The following is a 22,025-nucleotide window of genomic DNA, read 5'->3' as shown; positions in this document are numbered from 1 at the left end:
ACCTTAAAATGGATAAATATCTCTAAGACTGGATTATCTTCTCATTTGGCTGCTCTTTTATTGAAGAATAGCCCTGAACATGGAAAAGTAATTGTTCATGTCATGTTAAACTTGCAGACCTTAAAACATGCTGATTTTTATCAGCATTTTATTTGTTGGTATACAGTATGGAGCAGACAGGAAATGAGGGGAGAGGGTGAGCGAGATGGGAGATGGGAGATGAGATGCAGCAAAGGTCGCCAGCTGGACTCAAACTGGGGACATTGTGATTATAACAAGTCAGCATTTTAAATTGCTAGATTATGGTGTACCCAAGTAGCCTTCTGGTTAAGATGCATAACCACAATGTCTGTGGTTCAATTCCCATGGTGGAGCTTTGTTCCCCACCTCTCTCTCCCCTCATTTCCTGTCATGTCACTACTGTCACTATCTAATAAAGGGATAAAGGATTGCCTCCAAAAAAGAAAATCTAATTAAAAAAAACCCATTACAGCATGAGGACGCCCCAAAAGCAAATCACATAATAATCTACTCAATGGTAATGCCAAAGTTGATTTAGTTTTCAAACAGTAATACACATCATTTTTATCTTTTGATATCAAGCATGAGCAGCATTTTTCAAGTTCTAGTTACTCTAATGTGAATTTTGGTGCACAAATTGTCATGTCTGGTTGTGTTCAGGCCTCAAGTTTTAAATAGCAGAGAGAGACAGTGTTATTTGTTGCTTATTTTTACTCTATTACCACTGCAGGCTAAGAAGGAGATCAAACATGAGAGCTTCATATTGATCACACCACACTAAATATGAGCCATCAGGAAAAATACAGGAATATTCAGATTTTCTTGTTCTATGTATTCATATTTTATTTTACATATTTTTATTTTACAGTTTCTCTCTGTATATCCATCTCTTGTCTTGTCCATTATTTTTCCTTTCCTTTTGCCTTTTTCCTTCCTTTTCTTGTTGTTTCTTCTAGCTAAGTTCCTCCAGGGCTGCTAAAGTTGAGCTTCGCATGTTATTATCTCAGAGAAATTGTCAGGTTGTGAACATAGTGTCACAGTGCCTGTTTGAGCCACACTGTACCAGACTTACTGAAAGCTGAAACCACAACCTGTCTGCTGTGTGTGAATGCGGGGTCTGTCATAGGCTACAAATTTCAGACCAGTTAATTGGGGACAACTTGTCCAACTGAGGACAAAAGCCGTATCCCCAATTGGGAAAAAGCTGATTGTTGGGTCAGTGCTTATGGTTAGGGTTAGTCTCCAGGAAATTAATGTAAGTTTATATAATGTCCCCAAAAGTGACCATGTGTGTGTGCATTCATGTGTATGAACCAAATGTACCACTACTGCATGTCTTTTTGCCAAGCAACACCTTCTGTCTGTTTGGCAGTCATACACCTGTTAAAACTGGTTAAAACTGACTATTTCATACTGTCACACACACACACGCGCGCACGCACGCACGCACACACACACACACACACACACACACACACACACACACACACACACACACACACACACACACACACACACAGACCTGTCCTCTCCAATCTTATTTTCCATCTGCTGTCTGATCGATTGATGAGGTCAGACACAGCAGGGGTGGATATGTCCCCATGAGCTGTTACTGTGGTGACTGAGGACCCCACCCCAAGTCAGGCTGTCACTGCCTACAGTCCTGCTGCTTCTCTGGTCAATGTCTCCACAATTAGACTATAGATCAGGATATATTTTTGCCACATTCATGACATTGCATCCACAGATTTCAGAGTCTAATGGGGGAATGTGCTTATATACATCTGCTCTTCATGTGTGCCAAAAAAGGAACAGGGAAACCGCTGGCAAAACCTTTCTCTCACTTTTTAACTAGCCTTTGTTTTGCAGGTCAAACTAAATAAAACATGAATCTGTGAGTGAATAAGATGAAGAAAAAGCATGAGAGGCAGATTGTGTAGTTAGTGACATTCAAACAACGTCCTCTCAGTGAAGGTGGTGTTTTAGCTGTGATCCTGAATTAAGTTAGTGAATAATGATGATGGTGTTGAGGAAATAGACAGTCTAACAAGCTCACGCTCTGTCCCTGTATGCCCTCTTTCTCTCTTTCTTTCTCTCGCTCTCTCTCGCTCTCTCTCTCTTTCTTTCTTTCTCCATCCTTCTTGACTTTATAAAGAGACTAAGTGGGCCATGAAACAAAGACTGCGTCGAGCGTCTTTATGCAGTTTAGTTTGGTATCTAATCAGAGAAGATGAGGTGCTACACTAAGATGAAAGTGGTCCTGATGTTAGCTGGGATTCAAGTTGAATTAAATTCAGTTCAGCTACCAGCAAGAGCTTCCAAAATCCCGCGAAAGGGTCGAGCTGAAATCCGCAGGAATGTTTCTCAATTATGAACTAGCAATGTCATTTTGAAAATTGAATTCCAGGCAGACTGCCCTTTTGATAGACTGTTCCTTATTGTCTTTGATTGACAGCCAATTTCATTCATACAAGCAGTATATCAGTTTCTCTGGTAAAATACTTGTTTAAAAAAAAAACACAAGTAGAAACACAGTATTCCCACAACTTAAATTGTTTTTGAAGCTCCTCACAAGGAGTTCAGAGTGAAATTACATGTTTCAGAGGCAGACAAAGATGGAGGCTCAGCAGGTGTCCGTTCTGGGCAGGCTGCACTGTACACACATACTGCACTGGATGAGATTCAGCTCATTTTACATGATGTATGTCAGTGTGATTTCCAGAGATATTATACCATCAAACAGGCAAAAAGTGCTGCTTGAATCAAGTCTGGCAGACATTTAGTTTACATAAAACCTTTAAAAGGATTGTTATAAAACTGCTGTAGACCATGTAAAGAATCAAGAAAATACACCCAGAACACCTTCCCTTTGTCTGAAATCTTGTGGCTTTTCTTTGAGTGACCCAGAATATAAAAAAATGGCAATATTTAAAATTGTTGTTTTTTAACAAAAAAAAAAAAAAAAAATTCAAAGATGTTGCATTCGTTATAGTCAATAACATTTATGAAATCATGATGACTGCTATGTCCTCCTGTTTTAGGTAGGTTATAAGTGTTAATGTTTTTTCTCCAAAAAAATAGTGTACCTGAAGAATAACCTTTCTCTGCTCTCTGAAAGCTTCTATAAGGATTAATCACCCATTTAATGATGAGGTATTTATGAATAAAAAGAGAGTATAGAGACTAATTATGAGGCAGTACTGTGAATCACAATCAAACAATATTTGTCATCTTCCTTTTTTTAGAATAACTTTCTTTCTGTCATTGAAGTATAAACACTGGGGATTATATGGCTGTGAGTCTTTGTTTTAACCAGCATAAGATGTCTTCTCAGAGGTGTCAGAATCAACCATCCTTGCTGTTGGCAAGAAGAAAGTGACTGCTCTCTAACAGCCACAGTTTCCCTGCAAATGTAGAGTTATTTAATTACACAGTCCACATGGGAGTCTCAAGCAGAGCTAATTTGGAGAGTGTTTTTAGATTTTTGCAGAAACCCCTGTCTCCTCTCTATGTGTTACAGGTCAAGGATATTGAGAAATATCAGAGTGAGTGCCTCTGACAAGCAACTATATTGGATGGATGAGTATCCAGAGGGGAGGGATGTTAAGCGAGACCAAAGAGAGAAATTCAAAAGGCTGCAGGTTGTTTGAAATACTTCCAGTGTGCAGGGCTTTGTGGTCCAGTGTGTTGAATTATCAGTGAATAAAACACCACCAGTGGATTTTCATTTAAACTAGTGCAGCACAACTAGATTTGTTAATGTAGTGAAACAATAAAATCTCACTTGACCCTAGACTTGCACTCTATATTGGGTTGAAGTGGCACTGAGCTACCACTGAGATGAATGCATAAACCATTGCTCTTGGTGAATTATACCAATACACAATGTTTTTACCTTGGAGTCTGGGTGGGGTGGAAATGACAGATATCATTCTCGTCAATCAGCTGTAAATTGGCATCAGCAGGATAATCTAACCAGAAATATGCCTTCAGTCATATCACTGATTAAACCATTTGTACCAGGTGTTGATATGTTTTTTGAAATGAAAAAGAAAGTGAAGAAGTGTATGGCAACAAAATGCAGCACAAGGTTTTCTGAGGACACTGTTTGTTTGTCAGTGTTGCTGTGGAGGGAATATTGAGGCAGCTCCTTGAGATGTATCACTGCCAACAAGCAGTGTGTTACATTTGGCTTTGATGGTCTGCAAGACACAAAGTAGAGCTCCAAGCCAAAATGCAATAACATTTATTTCAGCATATAAAAGAATATGATTTACATACAATAAAAAACTATATATTTCTCTGGATGTTTTCCAGACAAGTTTGCAATCTCACAGAGAAAAGCTGAGAAGGCGGTGTAGTCCTGCTTGGATCGAAATGTTCTCTAAATAGCCCATTAAAAAAAAAGGCTGAATATGATTATACACAACCATTACAGTGAACATCACATTGTTCGAATCAGTTGAACACATTTGACCCTTTATTATTGTACTATCCGTTATTTTATGTTTGCTTGTTCATTTAATATGTCTTTGCATTCAGATTTTTCAAAACCTTCAGCCGTCTTTTTGCCTTGTCCACTTTATAATTTATTAATAAAAACATATTGCATTGAGGTGTTTTGGTTAAACTCTTATGTAACATGGTGATTTTTATTTGGTTTTACATGCTGCATGTGAACCTTTGTGACCTATGAAAGGGTTGGCGTGTCAACAACTCATCTCTGCATTGCATTAAATTATCTCTCACTCACTCTTCCTCTATTTTGTCTTTCTCACTCTATTCCAACAGATGGCAAATAAATCATTAACCCAAATCAATAATTCATTTTGGCCAAACAGCAAACATTTAGCAAACTGACACATAAACCACTATGCTGATGATGCTCAGTTGATTCACATAATGTCTGGCCAGTATCTTCGGCTGTTGATAAAAGGGGCAGTAACATTTGATCTTGCATAACTACTTGAATAAGATGTGTGTGAGTAAGGATTCAGCGTGTGTGTTTGTGTGTGTGAAAGCAAAAGGACAGATGAGGGGGGAGTTAAAAATGAGAAAGCACACTGTGGGAGGCAGAGAGGCTTATATCAGCTAAACCAACCAGAGCAGAACTGTAGGAGTTGCTCCACACAATTCCTTATTCTGTCAAGACAATCCGCTGTACACACACCACCCACTGCACTGTGGGCCACCAGAGCAGCTCTTTTAATTGATCATCTTGCAGAATCAGAGTTCTTTATGGAATAGGGAACATATGATTTATTTTATCCCTGAAGGTAGATACTGTGTTCTGTTCCTTCTATAGAGAGGTTTAAATGCAGTATAATGTGTATGTGCAAAACTTTAAATGGAAATGTTGACCTCGCTGTACGGCAAGATCAGCTATTTGCTCCTTGTGCATGAACAAACTAAATCAACACTTGTTATACTTGTAAAAATAAAATCACATCTGTAATTTATTATCAAATCTATTTTTAAACATTAAATGTTCTCTTGAGCAGATCTTATTGTACGATTTGGCCTTAAAAATGTATTGACTGCTGCACATTCACATGTTGTTCTCTGAGTCGTCACATGTGAAAGCAACAACTGAGTCACTGGTGAAAATGTGTGAGAGCATGTGTCTAGCAGAGACTGCACATTCTGGAGAAAACAGCTTTTTATTATTAGAAAATAACCGAATGCAGTATGGAGCATTAGAAGATATCAACAACAACACAACCAATCACAAAGAAAAATAGATAATATTGTAAAAACCCTGCACATGGTGGAAAGCTGGTGATTGAGGACTGTGTAGGGAAATAAGTGTTAGTATTAGGGGAAATATCAAATAATTATAACATTTAACCCAGTTTAACCATTCATCTATCAATAGTAAGGTTGGTATGGTATTTGTAAAAGTGAAACTCTATTTAAAAAGCTCTCCATCAAGTTGCATGCGTGCAGGTTGATGACCATAGAACAGGTTGATTTCCAACCTCATCTGGTGTAAAACAGGGACATTGTTATGTGGACCGGAGCAGGTGGACCCTAATGCTGGAGACTGCAGGCAAGACCAAGACTGGAGAATAACTTCTTTATTGTAGGTTTTTGCAAGCAAAGTAAAGCTGGCAGAACATAGCAAACCAGAAACAGAACAAACATAGCAGAAAGACTCCAACAAGACTGAGCTGAGATAAGAGATTAAATACAAACTGAACCAGTGAAACAACAAGAAACAGGTACTTATGACTTACTGACCATCTAACCTTTAAAAAAGGAATAAAAAAAAGCCTCATCAGACTCTGCAGATAGGCTACTTGGAGCTCTTAATAAGGTAAAGCTGTGTAGCGACCTTGGTTATGAAACCTATACACAGTTGTATAAATCTTGTGTCTGCCCTATTTTAGATTGTAGTGCAGATGTCTGCAGTTATTGTAAGCAAACACATTTTGATGCAGTTTATAATAGAGTTATGCACTGTTGTCTGCGGGTGCATAAAATGGCCGCAAAACTTGCAGTATGTGGTGACTTGATGAGACATGAGAGATGGGAACCATATGAAGTGCAGCATAACAGTGACATGTTGCGACTGGAATAGATTAATCAACATACCTGATAACACACTTACTAAACCACTAGAACATTTTCTATTTTTCAAATAATTACTCTTGGACAAGGTAACTTGCAAAACATAATTGGCAAGGCAGGTCTTAAATATATATAGAAAAATGAATTATCTTGTTGTGTTAGTCAAATTAAAACTATACTATTTGAAAAATAGTTCCACTTAGAGGAATGTCCCGAGTGAGCGCGTTTGTGTTAGTTCGGGACTAAGACGCACACTCTCCAGGTTGTGGTCCCTAAATGATTCTGGTGTTAAAAGTTATCAAAAGTCTCTTTTGATGTTGACAGTGAATCCTGTTTTCTTTGTAGGGTTGTAGTGTAGTGATACAGGCTCTGTGGGCATCAAGCATCGGTCATGCAGTTGCACCGCCCTCACTCCAGGTCTGGTGTTTTTCAGGTTTAGAGGTCCAGTGCTCTCTGTGGGCATACATTTCACACTGTTTGGGCTATGGTGCCATTTGGTCTTAGGGCTTCAGGTCCAGGTCTGGCATCACCCTGATACCAGAAGGACTGAAGATTCGTATAGTAAGATAAAGGTGGGGAAAACTGTTGTCCTGAGGTCTGGGTTTAACTCTTTGTTGGGGTTTATTGTGTGCTTCAGAGGTCTTGTTATTTTAATGCCTTGTGCTCTTCTGGCTTGATACGGCTGCTACAGTTAATTGATTACTTGAAGGCATCACTGTTGGCTCTGAGAAATTGTGAATGCCATTTTGTCTCAGTTTTTTCATGTTATAGTTTAAACGATTAATCAAGAAAATAATCGGCAGATTAATGAATGATGAAAAGTTACAGGTAAACCAAACCAAAAATGTCCCTTGAAAATATGCCAAGGGGCTAAATACCCTCTTAACGAATGCTGATTATTATGCCCTTAATGGGGGGAATGGCAATATGTTGGTGTAGGTTGTCATGCAATATTTCTGATCATTGTTTTGGTGTATATGTGTGTGATACTGCATGTCAACTGTGGTTTAATTGTACATGTATATATTGTGTGTATATAAGGAGGCTATGTGCTGCTACTTCACCTGGTTTCTCTTGGATGACCACAACACATTTTTCCTAAGGGAGACAATAAAGGCTAATCTTATATTATCTTACATTAGACTGATATTACTAATGACAGCATTTCATTTAGATGATCCAGTTAAAGGCCCTTTTCATGGCAAACATTTTGACTTGTCAAAGCAGAAAAAGTAGAGGTGGAATTGTTAATTACTTTATGGAACAGAGCCATTGTTAATGTTATTATGTACACCTAGGCTGTGAAAAGAGTTTATTGTGCATACTGGTTGGGACAGCTTACACACTCACACAGGTGTTTTCAATTACCCTGTCTGATTAGACCTCCAGTGAAAAACTGAGAACCAGCAGCATGAATAACACATGCTGTACAGTTAATATTATTACAATAGTGCATTCATATCATATAAGTTAGCAGTTTGACAGTGACATGGAGCATAAGTCACAACGTTATCATTATCACGGCATGACAGTTGTCACGACAGATTTGTCATGCGGTGGGGAGCTGTCAGTACTGCGGCGTATGTCACTGTTACTCACTCATCATAGCTGACAACTCTGACCAAGGCAACAGCTCGGTTCACTACAGTGTGTATCTTACATAATGCCTGCAAGGCGAACAAAGATGTTTTTGTGTGTGACAGCTCTGTAGTGACTAAAAGTGACTTTATTATGGATACAACAGGCACCTATCAGATGTGTGTTGTCTCTGAGATCAATTAATGTCTCTATTAAGTTACAACTGCAGTTCAATCAATATAACCCTCTTGACCCTCTCATGCACCATTGGGCTCTGACTCTGGCACAGACTTGTGTTGTCTATTAGTTGTAAGAGAGAGAGAAAATAGAAACACTGGGAGAGATCTGGAAACTATTGGATTTGGGTTTTCAGTTGTTTCTCAAATGTATTGTGAAGACTCTTAGAAATGATCATAGATTAAAAAGTAACTCTGATGCAACAGAAAGCCATAGAGAATAATATTTATTTAAAAAAACAACCACTGGCAAAATGAATAGTCTCTCATTTTTGTTTACACACTGTCTTCATAACCACTGATGTTGTCTGTAAATTAACATTGTGTTTGATACTAATGAGTGATTCTAATTAAAATCTATTTATCAAAAAATACACCAAGCCAAGACAAACAATAAACCAATAAATTAATAGTCCTGCAATTGGGAGAAATCTACAGGGAAGAAAGAAACCGTCTGCCAAATTGTTCATTTGCGCCAAATCAGCCATATGTTGTGCTTTCCTTGGCTGACTTACATCTGCCACTTTCTATCGCTAGCCTCCAATGTCCAGACTGAAAGTGAGTGCAGTGTAGCTGATGTCTGCAGAGAACTGTGACAAAGGTTACAGTTGTTTTTTGATAACATCTTCCTGTATATTCATTTAAAGGTCTGTGTAAAGCAATAATAAATATGAGTTTTTCACACTGCAGAACAATGTGTTATTAACCACCCAGCCAAATTTGACTGATTAAAAAAAACGCCAAGTAAACAAAATCAGTTTTCAAAGTTATGGAAAAACAAGCAGTATTCTGAGCTCTGAAATGCTGGGGGAGTGTCCGCTGAAGGCACTGAAATTGCGCCCCCAGTGCTCAGGAGGAACTCCTTTAAAAAATATACAATTTAAAATAGACTTTGCCTATAGGAGTAAGACAAGCAACATGGATGATATTTCAAAACAAAACACTAGGAGCCATTGTTTAAATCCAGCATATATTCAGTAAGAATGTAACTTAAATGAACAAGCAATACATCCAATCATGGTTATGTTAAATTGTCTGGTTTTTTTATTGAAGTCAACTTTACTCCTAACATCCATTATGTGTTTCAAAAGAAATCTCAGATTCCTTTACTCGGACTTTAACATAGTTTGTTGGTGCACAAGGTTTTTTCCGGTCCTTGTTTGAATCTTATCTGCTAGAAAGTTTTCTGAGGCCTGTATCACAAAGCAAGTTCAACTCAGTCTGACTTTCTTTGGGTGAGTTTGCTTCACTGACCCGAACAATGGCCGTCCTGGTTAACCAGTATCACGTAGCTGGCTATCAACTAGCTCAGTCAACTCAGGGGTTCTCTTTCATAATATTTCGTTCGATGTCTCACTATGGGATGCACGCCTCGCTGCAGCCCTCAGAAGCATTTATCTCATTACGCCAATCCTGATTGGCTGGTGAACGTGTCCGTCCGCCACAGGTAGTCCCACCTACCTTAAATAGCTCATGCGGACGGCACCACCCTCATTCAAACACCTCTTCTCACTCGGAGCATATCTCGCGTCCAGGGCTAGCTAGCTTAACTGTCCATAGACGGATCTTATTTAGCTTCTGTCGCTGGGCGCTACTAGCTTAGGACATTTTTTCTGCTTCGTCGGTCACACCAGATCGAACTCAGTGCTTTCCTGCCCTCCACGGCTTGGTCAGCACTGCTCTCGACGCCCCACCACGGCTACTCGAGCACCGGGCATTAGCACACCAGCTAATTCTCGGCTTCTTCACGGTTAGCACACCAGCTAACTGCCTCGGCTCCCTGCCTGCACACCAGCTCGCACGGAATGGAGGCTAAAACCCCTCACACCAGAGGGCACGGAGACTCCGGAGCCAGACTCTGTCGCTGCGGGAATAAGATATCGAGCATGGATCCACACCAGGTCTGCTCGTGCTGTCTTGGGCTGGAACACGCCCTGGCGGCTATCGAGGTCCCCGGCTCGTGTCAACACTGTGCGGTGTTCACCATCAAGAGTCTCCGCAGACGACTAGCCCGCCAGGCTAGCCTGTCTGGACATGACCCCTATCTCTCTTCCGACGGCGCCGCCGTCGAGGGCGGAGAGGAGGTGGGGGTCGCTGCGGTGGCGACACCGGAGGCTAGCGCCAGCTGGGGCTCCCAGCTCGTGCTAGCCGCGGTTCCCCCGCTGGAGGAAGACGTCCTGGATTTGGACTATGGGGAAGATGATGATGGCGCCTTGGATCTCCTCATATCAGAGGATGAAGAAGAGGATGACATCTTCATCACGCCGGCTCGGGCTGCAAAGCCCGCGGCTTCCGTCGACTCTCGGGATGGAGACGAGAGTAGCACACCAGCTTCTCCCTCCCCCAGCTCGGACATGCTCGACGTGTGCAAACGCGCTGCTGCCCGGCTGGGCATCCCCTGGCCCGCTGTCGTAGCTGAGACCACCAGATCACGCTACGAGGGGAAGAAATTGCCCTTGGCCAAGAGCGCGACGAAGCAACTTCTCCCCGTCTTCCCGGAGCTGCTGGAGGAGGTGGCGCGCTCATGGAGAGACCGCCCCTACAGCAGCCGGAGCCCGGTTCCCGGGGCCTCGTCCCTCGACTGTGAGGCGATGGAGAGCCTGGGTCTGCTCCGCATGCCTCCGATAGAGCCACTTGTTGCAGCTCACCTTCACCCCCAGCTGTCAGCGGTGTCCTCCCGGAGCCCAAGCCTGCCGTCCAAGTCCGACCGTTTTCAGTCAGCCCTGACTGAGAAAGCGTACAAGGCGGCGGCGCTCTCGGCCAGAGCGCTCAATGTCCTCTCGCTGCTCACGGCTTACCAGGCTGAGTTGTGCGAGGATGTTGTGCAAACTCGGGACTCAGCTGCGTGGGAGGAGATACCGGTCATCCCCGACCTGTGTCTCCGTGTCCAACGCTGCGCGGTCCAGGCCACGGGAAGAGCGATGGGGACCATGGTTCTGCAGGAGCGAGCGCGGTGGCTCAACCTCGCCAGCCTGTCAGACAGAGAGAAGGACGACGTCCTGGACATGCCCATTGTCCCGGAGGGGATTTTTGGTTCCGCCCTAGCATCGATGCAACAACGGTGTGAAGCCAAAAAAGAAGGAAGACGAAGCTCTCAAGCTCTGCCTCCCTCGCAAGCCCCCAGCTCCCTCTCCACCTGCGCAGCGTAAATCCTTCACGCAGGCTGCTTCCCAGGTTTCGCAGTTCAAAATACCGAAACATCCGAAGCCTCAGCCCGCCCCGCCGCCCGTGCCCGGTCGGCCCGGCTGGTTCAAGAAGCCCTCGGCCCCAGCTACAGCTCCGCCGGCACAGCCCGCGCAAGCTACCAGCCACCAGGCTGGTGATGCAGCTGGAAGTTCCCCGTTCTCCAGCTCCACCTGTTTGGCTTCCGAGCGTGCACTCCGGGGCCCCCCACGCCCCCATCTCCCGGCTGCCACGGACCGTGCCAGAGCAGACCGGGAGAGACGGACATCTGACGGCAGAGGGTTCAGCGGTTGCCCCTCTCCCATGTCCACAAGCACGCACACACACACAAGTTTTCATAAAGAAAATAAAATGTGTCCCGCTGTCGCATCCGGGCCGAGTGACGAGGGCGCAGCTAATAAAAGCCAAAACTATAAAAATAAACAGCGCAGTGGCGGCACCTGCTGTCCCACCCCCGGGGAAAGCCGCGGCTTTTCCCGGGGTGAGGGCAGTGAGGTCCCCGTCACTGCGTTGTCCTCCCGGGCCAAAGTGCACAGCACCGCCCAGAGGCCATGTCAGTTTTCCACCACGAGAGGGCGCCACCGCACTGCGGTTGGGACCTCTCATGGTGGAAGAGCTGCAGCGCGTCTCACCTCTCTGCCGCAGGTGGCAGAGGTGGGCTGCGCTCGCAGCTTCGCCCTGGGTGTTGAAGACGATTTTGAGGGGTTACAGGCTGCAGTTTGCCGCTGTTCCCCCTCGATTCGCCGGCATAATACACTCCCAGGCTCAGGGAGAGTCAGCTCGTGTTTTGCAAGAGGAAATCCTCTCACTGTTAAACAAAGGAGCAATCTGTGTCGTTCCTCCCGCACAGTGTCAGAGCGGTTTTTACTCCAGGTACTTTCTGGTCCCAAAACGGGGGGGGAGTGGTATTCGCCCTATTCTCACACGGCACCTATTAGACCTGGGTTTTGTGATAAACGCGGAAAAGAGCATGCTGTGCCCGACACAGGACATAATCTTTCTGGGATTATCCCTGGACTCGGTGATTTTCACGGCGCGCCTCTCGGCGGAGCGAGTGAGAGCTTTCAGAGCATGTCTCGCGCTTTTCCATCCAGGCAAATCTGTTCAATTCAGATTGTGTCTTCGATTACTCGGACTGATGGCGTCAGCCATTCTCGTGGTTCGTCTCGGTCGCCTCCATATGAGGGAATTCCAGCTCTGGGTGGCCTCATGCGGGCTGGATCCCGTGCGTCATGGCGCACGGAGAGTGTTGGTTACGCCGGGGTGCGTCAGGGCACTGCGCCACTGGCGAGCCCCGTCGTTTCTGACCCGCGGGGTGCCCATGGGCTCTGTCCTGTCCAGGAAGGTGGTCACTACGGACGCCAGCCTGACAGGGTGGGGCAGAATTCACGAGGGCCGGTCAGTGAGGGGCCGCTGGAGTGTGGACCTCCAGCGGTCTCACATAAATTTTCTGGAACTTTCAGCGGTGTTCCTCTCCCTGAAACACTTCCTTCCGTCTCTCATGGGCCATCATGTCCTGGTGAGGACGGACAATACGACGACGGTAGCGTACATCAACCGCCAAGGGGGGTTGCGCTCTCGTCAGTTGCACATGCTGGCACGCAGACTGATCCTGTGGAGCTGCGGTCGTCTCCTCTCCCTGAGGGCGACGCACGTCCCGGGAGCTCTGAACACCGGCGCGGACCTGTTGTCCAGGGGCGCGCCGGTATACGGGGAGTGGACTCTGCACCCAGAGATTGTGGAACAGATATGGGCCCGTTATGGTCGGACCGCGGTGGATCTGTTCGCGTCAAGAGGAAACGCGCAGTGCGCGCTGTTTTACTCTCTGCGCAACCTGGATGCTCCCCTCGGCATAGACGCACTAGCGCACGTCTGGCCGCACGAGCTTCTTTACGCGTTCCCTCCCCTGGCCCTGATGCCCCCCACTCTGTCCAGAGTGAGGGACCACGGCCACGCGCTGATTCTGATAGCTCCGCATTGGCCTGCAATGCATTGGCTGGCGGAGATATATCGGTTGCTGTGCGCGCAACCTTGGCAGCTCCCGCTGCGCAGGGACCTGTTATCACAGGGGGGGGGGACGGTTTTCCACCCGCACCCAGAACGCCTGGCGCTGTGGGTTTGGCCCCTGAGTGGTTCAATTTGTCAGCTGTGGGACTCCCACAGCGTGTGATTTCCACTATACAAAGTGCTCGAGCCTCTTCCACTAGGTCTCTGTATGACTGTAAGTGGAGAGTGTTTGAGGACTGGTGTCACAGAAATGGCCACGTTCCTTTTCAGTGTCCAGTAGGTGTGATATTGTCATTCTTACAGGACCTGATTGACAAACGAAAAGCCTTCTCCACAGTTAAAGTGTACTTGGCAGCTATAGCCGCCTGTCACGTGGGGTTTGGGAAACAAACAGCGAGCCAGCACCCGCTGGTTTGCCGTTTTATGAAGGGAGCGCGCAGGCTTCTCCCCGTGTCCAGACCGCTGGTGCCACCATGGGATCTGGCTGTGGTTCTGGAGGGGCTCAAGGGTCCTCCTTTTGAGCCGCTGGGGGGAGCAGGCTTGAAACACCTGTCTCTCAAGACAGTGTTGTTACTGGCTCTGGCTTCGGCTAAACGGGTTAGTGACATCCATGCGCTTTCGGTGCATCCATCATGCACTCAGCTTTTCCCGGGGGATGTGAGGATGATTTTGAAGCCCAACCCGGCCTTTGTGCCTAAGGTAGTGGGCTCATGTTCTCCTATTGACCTTGTGGCCTTTGCTGCCTCGCCTGGAGAGCAGCGGTCACATGCGTTATGTCCAGTCCGTGCGGTGCGCACTTACATGGACAGGACTAAGGGTTTCAGGAGGAGCGATCAGCTGTTTGTCTCCTGGGCTAATCCTCATAAGGGGAAACCTGTCACAAAGCAGCGCCTGTCCCAATGGGTCGTGGAGGCGATTGCTTTGGCTTATACGAGTCAGGGTTTGCAGACACCTGCGGGTCTGCGGGCGCACTCGACTCGGGGCTTGGCCGCATCCTGGGCCTTATTCAGGGGAGTTTCTGTCCAGGACATCTGTGCTGCAGCGAGTAGGTCCTCGCCTCTCACTTTTGTCCGTTTTTATATGCTGGACGTCTCCGCTCCGTGCGTGGCACGCGCGGTTTTGCTGTCCTGATTGGAACAGAGTACCTTTTCCCTGTGGGTTGGTGGACGCTCGATAAGCTTGTCTGGCAATACGGGAGCAACCATATCCCATAGTGAGACATCGAACGAAATATTATGAAAGAGAACTTTAGGTTATTTACATAACCCCGGTTCTCTGAGTAATATGAGTGAGATGTCTCACCAGACTACCCTTCTTGCTTGGGCGAGTGAGAAGAGGTGCTTATCTTGAATGAGGGTGGTGTCCGTCTGCCTGTGGCGGACGGACACGTTCACCTGCCAATCAGGATTGGCGTAATGAGATAAATGCTTCTGAGGGCTGCAGCGAGGCGTGCATCCCATAGTGAGACATCTCACTCATATTACTCAGAGAACCGGGGTTATGTAAATAACCTAAAGTTTTCTATCCAGCTGTGATTATGTTCATGTGGAAAAGGCAGGTTTGTTAATTAAGAGCGACATCCTCTGAATCATGAATAAAGCACTGCATATGATATGAATTGAAACAGTGATATCAAATACCTGCAGAAAACTTCTGTTTTACAGACAACAAAAGGTCATATTCAACGAAGTGAAATGTAAACAAGCCTGTAATCATATGACAGGATAAGAACATATAGAAATAAGAAATAATTTTCACATATTAAAAGTAGGATAAGGCTTAAATACATGTAGGTATTATATACTGTATATGACTTAAGTTTAGAGTGTATAGTTTTTGCTATTTAGTTGGATGATGAAGAAACCATTCTGAATATGAAACATAAAAAAGACAACTTAAAAGTAATGCCAGACTGTTTCTTCCACTGAAGCAAAGGTAGTTAATGACTGATGAGGTCTGTCTTATCCAAATGTTGCATTTATAATCATGGGAGCCAATTAACAGCGTGTGGATTATTTTTCTAATAAAAGACAATATTTCTAAATTTAATTTTTAGTTATCATCACAAAGTTGTGTGAGTTTAAAATTATCCACGCTGTCAGCTGTCACTCCGGGGATAATATCAACTTTGTACAATTAAAATGCAGCTAAAATTATCATGATGTTTGTTTGGAAGCTCTGTTTTAAAACCAGAGTGGAAATAGAAAGCCTGGAACAATAAAATATTTCCACTGAGCTATAAAATATATAGTGCTGTTTTTTACTTGTCACTTAATTGTAAACTCAGACTTTTGTCCATGTTTGGATCATGTAGGAAAGATGACTCCTTGGTTGGACAGTAGTCAGGGTGTTGACAGATTGTGATCAAATCATCTGAGGTTTCTTCTGTTTAGTTTGTAAATACTTCCAGTTCATCCAGTCCTGGCCACAACAATTAGTGGCTTTTTAAAACAAAGAGGCTGTTAGTATGTATTTTCTCTGACCATACTCAGCATGACTCCGTAAAGTCTGGACAAGCATGTCAAAGAATGATTGATAATGACCGAAATAACTTTAGGTGCCTCACCAAGGATATCACATTCTGCTCGAACTGTGCATTGTAGATATTTGACCCACTCTGTGACAGTATAAGACTCATGTGTTTGGGAGTGAATCTTTGTCAGTGTCTCAGGCATGTGGACGTGAACCAAGCTCGTATTAAAACATGTATTAAGACGGAACTTCTGATTTGAGAGATAAGATAAAGCAAATAACAAAGGGTTAGGGTTAAAAACAAAAAACAAAAACAAAGAAATAAAAAATAACAACAGATTACTTTAATATTCAGTTCAGAACCATGGACAGCTCTCAACAGTAGAAAAAAAGGGACAAAAAAACAGATTCAAATTTTTATTTTTGTCATAAAGGTGCCCCGTCTGGGCGCATTTCAGTCACAGTATCACTGGGTGTCCAATTTCTTGAATATAGGTGATCAAAACAGGTCTAATCTATTTGAATTAAGCAGTAATCAGCAGTGTTATAATGGCTTAATGCTTATAAAGACACAAACATAAAAGAGCCATACACTGTGAGCCGGCTACATCGTGCCTTGTACCTAAACAAGCTAACAAACAAAACACAAAAATCCCTTTTACATGATTTTTGACGTCAGAAAATAACGAGTTTTGTAACTTTTAGGGCATCACATGCCTTCAAAATACAGAGGTTACTGAAAAACGTGGTCCAGGACATCCACTGAATTAGAGTGGATGACATGAGGAAGCCATTTTTAGACCTTCCATCCTCTAGTCTCCATAACAACTAAAGAGCAGCCAGGACTGACTAATGGTCTGAAGAAAGATGGAGAGATGGAGGAAGTTGGGGATGAAATGACAGAGGTGGTAGGAGCAGCAAAGGGTTATTGAAGGGGAATAAAGGAGGGATGGAGAAAAGACAGTAGAGGGAGGTGTAGAGAATTTGTAAATGCAGGTGAAAAGGGGGAGGAGAAAGTGGCATTGTTAGAGGTGTGAAGCTCATATGGGTAATACAAGTTCTATATTTGTGTGGATGATGGTGAGCTATTTTAATTCTTCACCCCCATTCTCTGTCTCCTTCTCTCCGTATTGTTTCTCAGTCTCTCTCACTCCCTTTCACTTTTTTCCTTATCCTCTCTTAATTAAATCAGATGACAGTTTGTCTGCTAACACTATAGATGGGACTCATTCTCACCACTGTGTCACATTTAATTGGGTGTGCGTTGCAATGTGTCTAACTGTGTGATGATCAAATATGCAATCATCTTAAAGCAAAAGACCAAATATGAAGATGGTACTTTCACACAACGTTGTAAATCATGTGATAACAGATCTGCACATAATCCACTTACCTTCAAATTCCTTCCTTAAAATGTGTGACCACCTTTATCTGTGTCTTTAATGTGTGAAATTATATAGCAATCATCACGTGATTTCACCTCTTCAGTCAGTTTTATTTAGCAATCATAATATTGACTTCAAAGTCTTGCAATAACATAATCTACATTTGGAAAACACATCTACTCAACCTCCCCCTTTTTGCTATTTTTCATTAATGTCTCTTTCCTTGTGTAGGCATCCAGTAGAAAGGGGAATAAATATGTGTTCAGGTCAGTGGAAAATGTAAAAAAACAGAGAAAGAGTCATGGGTGCAAGAATAATTGGGAGGGGTAGTTGGAAAAAAACAGGTGGAGGAAGAGTGAGATAAGAGGAGAGAGGTTTAGTGGATGAAGAGGGAGACAGAAAGGCAAGTGAGAGGAAAGGAAAGCAGGAGGGCAGACTAATGAGGAAGTGGGGAGGGAGATCACCAGACGCTGCTTTTATTTTTTCTCATCAGTCTGAGGACTGAAGGCCACAGAGGTGTATTTACAGGGCGGTGGGAATAAAGGAGACAAAACAAGACAAACAAAGTAAAAATGGAACTTTTGAAGGGCTTTGTGCACCATATAAAGGATAGACGTGTTTGCTGTGTGTGTGTGTGTGTGTGTGTGTGTCCACATATGTGTTTGTTCGTGAGCATACTGTCTATCCATGCTGGGCATGTGCATAGCTAGGCCTTGAAGGGGGCTTGAGCACCTGCCGTTTGGCCTCCTAGAGAGAAAGTGCCCTTTTTCTGGGGTGTTTTTTTTTTTTAATAAATAAATAAATTCCTGTTATTCCTGCTACATCCAGTGTAACACAGCAACAAACTCATATTTTTTTTCTGGGGTTAGCTGTCGGGAGAATTTATATAAGTATAATTTGTGTTAATAGTATTTGCAATTACTATGAGTTAAAGTGACTGCAGTTGACAGAAGGGGGACTATTATCCTACATCCCATGCAAAAAGAGTATGGATACTGCCACACACAACACGTCTCTCCAAGTTCTTTAAGTTAGTTATAAAGCTGTGAAAAATGTATTCATTTTTATCCTCCACAAGCTACAAGATAACAATAATATTATACACTTAAGAAACACAACGGAATTAAGGAAGTTTCCTCCCCTCTGTAACAAGCAACCAATGAGGTGCGTTCAGTGTTAGCTAAATTAATCTGAGTTTCTAATATAAAATTGAATGGCATGAACTCAGCAGTGAAGTTGTCATTGTGCTTGTGTTATTAGGCCTATTGTCAGACACTAAAGTAAAGCTACAGTTAAGCATATATATATTCCTTTCTTTGTATTTTATATGTTATGTTTGCTCAACAGGTGAATATGTGTACATGGACAGTGAATGCGGCTACATTTACATGAATGTTGAATGTGAATGTTTGCTAAATGTCATCATATATTTAGTCAAATAGGAAAGTTCAAGCACTTTTTTCATTACTTTTTCATTATTATGGGGTTGGGGTTAGGGTTAAGGTTAGGGTTAGGGATGTGGTAAGGGATGAGGGAACCTTAACTGTTAAAATCTGAAATCAATAAAAATGAAACCAGTGTCTAATGCACCTTATCTAGAGCTCATGTGTTGCTTTTTTTGTGTCTTCCAAGCTTCAGTATTATTATTATGTGTTGATATAATTGTAGCTGCCTTTGAACCAACCTTAGTCATAGGTTTGTTTGAAATATATATATATTTTAATATCCCTTTCACAGTGTCACAAAGGTATTCATTCCAGGCATATATTTCTTTAATTGAATTATTAATGAATTTGGGCCCCTGTCCCTCTAACATCCTCTCCACATCCCTGCACCATGCCTAAGGGTGTCCTGCCTTCCCCCTGATGGAGCTGCTTTCTTTTTTCTCCTCCTAAATAGCAGTTGTCACAGCCATCCTCCCACACATAGGGAAAAAGCCAAAAGCCCCAAAAACATCCTTGTTGTTTTCTCTGCCTGCTGGAGACCCTCATGTCTTCACAATGCATATCTAAACACTGCAGCCATCCTCAGACACTGTGCGCAGTGGTATTAGTGTGTGTATGTGTGTGCGAGGCCCCTCTGCAACACAGTTCCGAACAGCTTATAAAGCATAAAATCAACAATTAATTCTGCGGTCTTCTGGTTGTGTGTTTGTGTGGGTTAACGTGTGCACTTTTGTGTGTGTATACTTGTTTAGGATCCTGGCTGCAGCAGGGGCTCACCTGAACATCTCAGTGGACCTGAGGACTCTGAGGGCAGTGCGAGTGCTCCGGCCCCTCAAACTAGTCTCAGGCATCCCCAGTGAGTATCTGTCTTTTCATAACAGTTGTGGATGTAGTTTTCACTTTAATTTATATATTTGTTAACACAGAACTCCTACGCTAAACAGTTAAACGGTTCATTCAACCACGTCACAAAAACTAATAAAATCCCTTGTACTTGTTGTATCTACAGTAGCTATATGAATGGTTCTGGTTTTGTTTGGCCATGCGTTGAGGATGGGATTTTGTTTGTGGTGCGTTCACCAAAAAATTTAAAAATTATATTGAAAAAATCAAGAAGAACACCTTTTTATAGAAACTGCGTCCCTATTATTCCACAAAAGTTTTCAGTGTAGAGAGTGCACTCACTAGACTGCAGATCTCCGCCAGGTGCGTATGGTCAAGATGGTAGCAAGGATAATTGACACAGGGATTTATTCATCTGGTATTGTGACTAACCTTATTTGATCATAGCATATCAGGTATAGATTTAATCAGCAGATGCTTTGGTTCAGTATGAGACCAAACTTTTCTATGGATGTCAGGTTTTGAGCCATGACAAAGGCAAAATGTGGCCTGCAACAGACTAGATGAGCCTTGTTTTTAGCCTAGCCAATTGCTGGAAAAGCCTTTTCCTATGTAGTAATGCATACCTTAAAAGGGCAAGGTCTGCTAAAAAGACAAAAGTCTGAGCTTTACGATAGGCTCATAAGGAATTGGGTTATGAAATACATTTTTCAAAAATTGTTAATCACTGCAACCAGGAGAGGTTCTGTAGCCTACAGTCATAAATTTGCACAAAAAATGTTAGACTAATAAGTCCAGTAAGTATGTGAGATTACTTGGAGACCCAGACACGGACACATACGCAACAAACATATCATCCCTTCCAGTTTTACACCCTGCGGAGATAATGAACAAGACCAATGTGAGGCTGATGTATAGGACTTTTAAATCTCTGTAAAGGGAGCTTCATGTATAGTGGATGTGTTTTTCTCATTAACTGAGCTGTCCACTGTGTGCTCTACTTCCAGGTCTGCAGATAGTCCTGAAGTCTATAATGAAGGCCATGGTTCCTCTGCTGCAGATTGGCCTGCTGCTCTTTTTTGCAATCCTCATGTTTGCCATCATCGGCTTGGAGTTTTACAGTGGCAAACTTCATTCTACCTGCCAGCCAGAACCTGGAATACTGGGTACAGACATACACATTGTATATCTATTCAGATTATGCATAGAAATGCTTATCTATACAGACACCTGAGCAGAATGTGTGTATGAACATCTATACATAAAGCACACATTTAAAATCATACATGCTACTAATTCACCACGTTTTGATCACTTTCACCACAATAGTACACCACATAGTAAGTCAGATCGGTTCAGTTACACACACAAGCACACACAATGATTCATACTACTCCATTTATGATGGTATCCAATGTTGATATCTGGTGATTACTGTTATTCAGATGTTGTATTCTTCTTGTGCCGAAATCTAATTCAAACTGCATTGCAAAACTGGAAATAGTCTAATCATCTGCCACACTGGTGGCATGAATGAAACAAAAGCAATTGGTAGAAGGGACCTGAAAAGGTTAATGTGAACAGATAAAGGCATCATTTTAGAGCTATTTTTGACAACAGACTGAGTCACAGAACATAAAAGCAAAGAGTCAGGTTGCTGTTATTATGCAAGTGTGTGTGTGTGTGTGTGTGTGTGTGTGTGTGTGTGTGTGTGTGTGTGTGTGTGTGTGTGTGTGTGTGTGTGTGTGTGTGTGTGTGACTTCATGCTATGTGTATTTACGTAGCTCTTTAGGTGCTAGCCCTATTATCATAATCACAAATGCATACACACATACACACAATGGTATGTCAAGCTGCACCTGGAGACATTATCAAACCAAACTGACAGTGTTGTCCTGTATAATTAAAACCAACAATACGGAGCACCACAATGGCTCATTGTACTTTCACAGCTGTCATTAAACTCCGAGCTCCTCCTGTCTAAAAACTGAATGGACAGTTTGATAATACAAACAGAGCTCTGCTCTTCCACTGTTTTATTGAGGTTGTTTTTTTTATTTATTATGAATTCACTCTTATGGCTGACTGATACATACTCAGACAAGACATCATCTAAGAGTTCACTGCAACATTACTCCACTGCTGACAATCAAGACTGGGAAACATTGCATTAGATGTTTCAAAATCTATCTTATAGTGTTGACCAGTGTTCTACCTGTGGATTGTTTTAAATTGCATGTGCTGGAGCTTAAAACTGAAATTGTTAAAAGCATTCAAGCCTTCAA

General features: G+C 43.2%; 1 protein-coding gene across 1 annotated transcript in view; it reads left to right on the top strand.

Moving 5' to 3' along the window:
* Positions 1-22,025, top strand: part of LOC133985365 (voltage-dependent R-type calcium channel subunit alpha-1E) — an 89,899-nt gene that overhangs the window by 34,427 nt on the left and 33,447 nt on the right. Inside the window, exons 5-6 of the mRNA XM_062424987.1 lie at positions 19,650-19,753; positions 20,748-20,906. Coding sequence (XP_062280971.1) covers positions 19,650-19,753; positions 20,748-20,906 — 263 coding nt within the window. The remainder of the gene's footprint in view (positions 1-19,649; positions 19,754-20,747; positions 20,907-22,025) is intronic.

Source organism: Scomber scombrus, chromosome 8 (genome assembly GCF_963691925.1).
Source record: "Scomber scombrus chromosome 8, fScoSco1.1, whole genome shotgun sequence".
Taxonomy (NCBI): Eukaryota; Metazoa; Chordata; class Actinopteri; order Scombriformes; family Scombridae; genus Scomber; species Scomber scombrus.
Note: the sequence above shows the minus strand (reverse complement) of the source record. Positions and strands in the feature narration are given on the sequence as shown.